At 55.1% G+C, this 6208-nt stretch overlaps 1 protein-coding gene across 7 annotated transcripts; it reads right to left on the bottom strand.

Moving 5' to 3' along the window:
* Positions 1-836: 836 nt before the first annotated feature.
* Positions 837-5628, bottom strand: TMEM187 (transmembrane protein 187). 7 transcript variants are annotated; one of them, XM_061408998.1, is made up of 3 exons: positions 5291-5628; positions 2733-4796; positions 837-2204 (listed from the first exon to the last, which is right to left on the bottom strand). In XM_061408998.1, the coding sequence occupies exon 3, from the start codon at positions 1944-1946 to the stop codon at positions 1176-1178; it is 771 nt and encodes a 256-aa protein (XP_061264982.1). In that variant the 5' UTR covers positions 1947-2204; positions 2733-4796; positions 5291-5628; the 3' UTR covers positions 837-1175. The 7 variants fall into 7 exon arrangements, with proteins under 7 accessions (XP_061264982.1, XP_061264981.1, XP_061264985.1 ...); XM_061408997.1 differs by having other exon boundaries at positions 5317-5628; XM_061409001.1 differs by having other exon boundaries at positions 837-2200; positions 5317-5628.
* Positions 5629-6208: the final 580 nt, after the last annotated feature.

Genomic DNA, 6208 nt, shown 5'->3' with positions numbered 1-6208 from the left:
AGGCTCTAGGGACACTCAGGGGACACTGAACAGATGCACGTGGGCTGCCCATCCCAAGGAGCCATTTGGCAGGGACAGGACATCCTCTCCTCTCCACCCTCACTGGTGTCTTTAAAGACCAGATGCCTTTCAGGTGACAGGGGAATGAAACTGGTGCCTAAGGAACATGTTAACAAGCAGGAGAGACTACAGAGAGAGTTGGTCTCCACAGGGCAAGCCCAAAGCAGAGTCCTCAGCATCTGTCAGGGTCGCCCACCCCTGGATGGGCCCGCTGGTTCAGACATCATCTGCACGAAAAGCGTGCTTCAGGGTTAAAAGAGGCCAACTCTAGGGCCCGTGAACCTGAGATGCCATCAGGGGAATCATGGTTCCTAAAGGCCCCAGGTTTATCCATGGGTGACAGACACTTGACACTTCAGTAACCCTAGCTACTAAGGACATCTAAGTCATCCCCTGGCTCTGAGGGAAGAGCCACCAAACAACACTCTGTTGAGAACTCAACTTTTGTGTTTCTTGTGGGTGTTCCTTCATCTAGACGCACCCTGCCTTGTTCCACAGAGGATCTGAAGGGGTGTGGCTTCCATGTGACCTGATGTCAGCCTGGTAGTCTCAGATGTCACGGTGAACTAGTGCTCTGGCCTTTGGATTTCCCCATCTGTCTGCTAGGTGTGTGTTTAATATGACTCCGTCTCCCTGAAGCCAGCTACCTCTGGGGACACTCACTGGTAACCCCAGTGCCTTGCCCGGCACACTGGTCAGAAGCTTGCCCTTCTCCCCAGTCGCCCGCCCATGCTTGGAGCCAACATCCCAAAGCAGACAACCATTCTCCGGCCAACTGTGAGTGTGATAGATTTCTTGGGGGTCACTTCCCCCAACATTTTATTTTGAAAAGTTTCAAACCACAGAAAAATTACAAGACTAGTACAATGACCCCCACATCCCCGGCCCCTAGATATTTGCTCTAAGCCTTTGAAAGTAAGTTGCAGAAAGTATAACATTTCACAAAATTGAATGCTCATATTCATAATACTGAAGCCTATAACTTCAAAGGCAGGGACAGTCTTCCGTGTCATCACACCAAGGACACTGAGCACTGATGACGCTGGGGAGAAGCTTGGTGGTCATAAGCCCCTTCTTCTCACACTTGAATGCATCTTCTCTGCAGGCGGGCACCTTCAGCAGGTGTGTAAGCTGGTCAGGAACAGGAAGGCAAAGTGGAACTGAAGCACGTCACAGACTTTGGACCAGAAGTGGCCCGTGAGCTGCTGGAAGAGATGCCACTGCGCAAGCTCATGGTCACATAGCTTGAGGACCACAAAGCCCAGGCAGGAGAGCACGCCCAGAGCCAAGTATGTTCCAGAGGAAATGTTGCCGTGGCGCCCCTGGATGCGTAGGGCCTGGCCCACGGCAGCTGCAATGTGCAGGCCCAGTGCCAACTCAAACCCATGGGGGTGCAGCAGAGCCAGGCTGTAACTGCACAGGGAGAGGCCCTCGACAGCCAGGAAGAGCCAGGGCTTCCAGCCCCTGTCCAGGAAGAGGCACCAGGCCACTGGCCACGCGAAGATGGGTAAGGTGAGCCACTGGTCCAGCACGGCGGTGGGCTGTGTCTGCATCCCGATGCGCAGCCACTGAACCGGGCCATAGACCAGGGCCATGCCTGCAAAGACGTCTTTCAGGTAGCGAGCCCTCTGCCTCTCTGCAGGGCCTCCTGGGGCACGTGCCTGGCTCCGCAGCCAGTACACCCCCAGGAACACGTAGGCCATGTTAACGAGAGAGTTGAAGGGCATGGCCAGGAAGGCAGGGAGGCTGGTGACCGGGGCTTCCGCATAGTACTCATAGCCCACTTGGACAGAGACATGTTCGAAAATACCAGTGTGGACAGTGGCCACGCAGAGGCAGCTGGCCAGGGCCACGTGGAAGAGGGCCTGCCCCGACTCCGGCTTCATCTGGAACCTTAGGTGTGGCCCCAGGATGGGGAGCTTCACAGAGCAGCCGCCTCAGTTATTATTTCAGAATTCGGATAAACGTTTTTTTTTTCTTTTTTGCAAAACACTCCTCAGCCTCCCAGCTGAGCCAGCAGGAAGAAGTCCCCGTGATTTCCGACGCAGATGCTGCGACCTTGCCCTAGTGGAGGTAGCGGCTCCGAGGAAGGCAGCGGTTCTGCTGATTGGTTGGCACCAGTGGAGGCCCGTTCTGCCTTCTTCCTTTGTGGTTACAAAAAGAGTGTGGGTAGAAAGAAAACCATCCAAAAAAGCGCCTCCATCTTCCTGATTCTCAGCCTCAGGCTCTACCAAAGTTTTTATCATGACCCTTTCTCCTGACACCTATGCTGTTCTTCTTTCATCTGCGTATTATAAAAAATCCTGCTCCTCGTCTCCGTTCCCTTAGAGCCACTGCATTTAGAGACTAAATCTTTCCTAGGTCTGTTGTTAAAACTCAGGATATGCTTTCTCACCTCCGTGGTACTACAAATGTGGAGTTTTCCAAGCCAGTCCCAAAGCCCTTTGAACTAAATTCCCAGTTAAATTCGAGACATTAGCTGTGGTCCAGATTCTGGAATCTAAGGCAAGGGAATGGTGGGGCAGGTTGGGTGGGGGGCAGAGAGGAAGGAAGGGCTCGGCTGCTTTGTGGGTATGAGGCCAGGTGGCAGAGGGAGCCGTCCCCCCAGGCCTGCCAACCTGGGTCACCCCCTCCTCCGCCCTCCCCTGAAGTGCCACACCTTCCAAAATCACCTTCTGTCCTCGGCTCCCAGGAAAACCTTCCATTTCCTGAAGTCACGGAAGCAGACAGATAATTAAAAACAATGTGGACTTTTCATGGATTGTCAACTGTTCCGGGGCCAGCTGTGGTGTGAGTGGGCCTCGTTGCCAAGAAATGTATTAATATTAACAAGAGAAGAGGTTCGGTGCCCTGAAGATGACTCAAAGCCAAGCTGGCAGGCAAGCACACGGGCGTGGGGATAAGAACTGTCTGTGGTCAAACCCCAGCTCCCCCACCTACTAACCGTGTGATCTTGGGCCTTAACCGTTCTGGGCCTCAGTTTGCATACCTGTAGAATGGGGATGTACATCCTAGCAGAGTTGTTGTGTGACCTACACGAGTTCTTAGGTATGCAGACCACTGTTTATTTTTGAGGCCCCTTGTCCCCTCCTGCAGTTTAGGCCCTGAAAGGGCAGGGCCGGGTCTGATCCTGGCCCCTCCCTCCCATGCTTAGCAAAGACCTGCTAATTTTGGTTCAAGCACAAAGTTAGCACCTCTCCTCTGTCATCATCCTGTTTGCCATTTCATTGCTCTGACTGGATCCAGGAAGTGGCTAGCTGGGCCTCATGGTGACCCTCTCACTCCCCTCCCTCCTCCGGGGAGCCTGTTGTTAAGGGGAGCAGCATTTCCACGAAGGAACTGAAGCCCTTGTCCTGACCCTCATCTCAGCCCATGCCAGTGTCGTGCACCTCCCCATTGCAGCCTCTGGTGAAGGAAGAGTCTTTAAGGTGGGGGGCTGTCCCTCCCCCAGGGTTTCCACTTCCAGTCTCGCCACCACTCACGTGGTCTGCACACAGCAGCCCCCAGCAGCCCCCTCGAGGACTGCCCCTGTTTAACACCCTTCAGTGGCTGGTTCTCTGCTCACACGTGATCACGCCCCAGCCTTTTGGCCAGACACCAAAGTGCCATGCTCATGCAGTCCTGTGAATTCCCAGGCATAGTCTGTCTTCCTGCCCTCCTCTGCCTGGCCTGCTGAAGCCCTCAACTCAGCTATCACTTCCTCTCCAGCACCAGCACTTCCCCACTCAGCTCCCGAGTCTGGCGGGGACACCAGCTGAGGCCTCACCTGGTGTCTCCAGGTCCTTCTCTGACCCCACCCAGGGTCTGGCTCCCTGGTGTGAAGAGCCAGGCTTCTGGGGCCCCAGGCTGCCAGTGCTAGCCTGACCCTCCTGTCTACCAGCCAAGCATGGAGAAGAGCTGCGGACAGGCAGTCAGATACTGTCCGCTTGCTAGAGGAGGAGGTCAGGAAGGGCGTAGAAAGGGACTCCTCTCCGGCCGCTGGGCAGAGGTTGCCCGAGCCCTTGCGCAAGCTGAAAGCAACATGTTAGCAAACTAACTTCCCAAGTCCACTAGAAAGGCCAGGGCAGGTCTCTTATGGCCTAAGTCCTAAGCTGCTGTGACCCTTGTGATGTGACTCTCAAAGTTCTTCCCAGTTTCCCCTGCTTGGCACATGAAGGTCTGAGGGCTTACCAGCATCACCCTTTCCCCTGCTCTGGTTCTGGGCTCACTGTGGGGGGAAGTCCTGCAAAACCGGACAATCCCGGGCTAAGGGGTTAAAATGTGTTCCTTAAACTCTTCTGCTTTCTCAGTCTGTATGCATTTAAGCAAGAGCCACTGTCGCCTATCACAGTGGTGGCTCCTTTAACCTGTATCCCTTATAACAATTGCTTGTTGTGCCCGTGACTACCCTGACCACCACTGTTCCCTTTCTGCAGGTAAGGGGATGCCAGTCTGAAGACTGTACCATGGGACACCAGCAGGAGAGCTCAATCTGAGCTACCTGGATGCCCAAGGAGCTACCATAGCAATTCTTGAACTCTGAGAACAGAATCCCTGCATGTGGACAAGGCTGCTGGGAACCCGCAGCTCAGCTTCCTTATTTGAGACGCGAAGGACTTGGCCAGAGAGGTGACGTGAATGGCCAAGGTCACTTAGGGCAGCTGGTGGCACAGAAACACAGGTGAGGGTTCTTGTCCCTTGACTGTGTCACAGGACTCTTTGGCCTCTCCTCAAACAAATGCTTCCAAATCCATAAACTAAAAAAGAGAATTAAAACACAAACTTAATATGTTTAAAGATAGTTATTATAATATTTTTGATAATGTATGATATAGTAATAAATGTGCTTCTTTACTAACATGTTAAATTACAGGATCTATGGGCAGGTTGAATAACTACAGTAATTTCAAATGAGTTATTCTGTAGTAACTTGCAGTTTAGCTAACTTTCAGGATATCTAAAAGAAAAGCTATATAATCTCAAATGATGTCATTTCCCTTGGTGACACAATCACCAGGTTAACGCTCCGTGCTTTGTTACCTACACTTTAGCTGCAGGAAAGGCCAAATTTTGGCTAGAGGCTGATGAATGTAAAGATCAAATAAAAATGAGAGAAACTGGAAAAACCATCTGTTGTCATTCCAAGATCCCGGACAGCAGCGCATTGCAGCCTGCACCGTCTGGGAGTGAACTTGGAGCAGCGACCAGACGGGCTCCTGCAAGATTTGGAACATCAGAATGATGTACCCACCTCTCAAGATTGTGGTGAGAACTTACAGTATTGGCGCGAAAAGGCCAGCGATCACCATCCGGGTATTTTGCCTGTCTTGCTTTGCTGGGGGAAATTCAAATCTTGAAAAAGGGCGGACCCTAAAGGCGGTTGTGCGCCTGCGCGAGGGGCGGGGCCCAGGCCTCTGGGAAGCAGGCGGGGCGGGGTGACGCGAGGTGACGCGGGGCGACACGGACCTCTCCCGCGCCCGCCCGCTCGCCTCAAACACCGCCTGCCTGGTCGCCCGCCCGGCGGGCAAAGGGGCAGGGGCCGGCCCGGCCCGCGGCAGCCCGGCTAGTTTCCTTGGGGGTGCCGACGGGGTCTCGGCGGCGCCCTCACCTGGGGGCGGGGCGTTAGGCCTGGGAGCCTGGGAGGGCTCCACCCCCGGCGTCGCGCGCCAGGCCGCGTTATCGCTCACGCTCGCCCCGCCCCCGGCTCCCCCGTGGCGGGCTTCGGGCTGCTTCCCCGGAGCCAGCTACGTGTGCGGAGGGGGAAAATGTCCGCTCCCCGATCCGAAGCCTGATTTTAGTGTCTCCCGTCAGCCACTCTCTGCAACCTGTGCCCTGTCCCCACTGCTAGTTAAAACGATTCCTCTGGCGAGTGTCCCTTCAGCGACCCGGGGGGCAGTTCCAAAGGGGGCGGGGCCAACCGCGTCTGAGGCATCCTCATCCGGGCATTCCCCAGATGCCGCAGCCGCCATCTTTGTTTTGTGCTGAAAGTCGCTATTGACGCCCGCGGACGGCCGGGCGAGGGGAAGTGGCAAGATGGCGGCTCCCAGGACGGAGGCGTGGAGGCGCGCTTCGGCAGCAACAGAGCTGGGCACGCCTGTGCCTGACGCGAGCGCAGCCTGACCTCAGGCCGAGCGTGCAGCGGCCCCGGTCCCTTGCCGCGAAGCAGCGC

Source organism: Bos javanicus, chromosome X, assembly GCF_032452875.1.
Source record: "Bos javanicus breed banteng chromosome X, ARS-OSU_banteng_1.0, whole genome shotgun sequence".
Lineage (NCBI taxonomy): Eukaryota > Metazoa > Chordata > Mammalia > Artiodactyla > Bovidae > Bos > Bos javanicus.
The sequence above is the reverse complement of the archived record's forward strand: the minus strand, read 5'-3'. Positions and strand labels throughout refer to the sequence as shown.

What these genes read in the sequence shown, in the direction of transcription:
- TMEM187 (XM_061408998.1), bottom strand. Translation starts at nt 1,946, where the DNA reads ATGAAGCCGGAGTCGGGGCAGGCCCTCTTCCACGTGGCCCTGGCCAGC.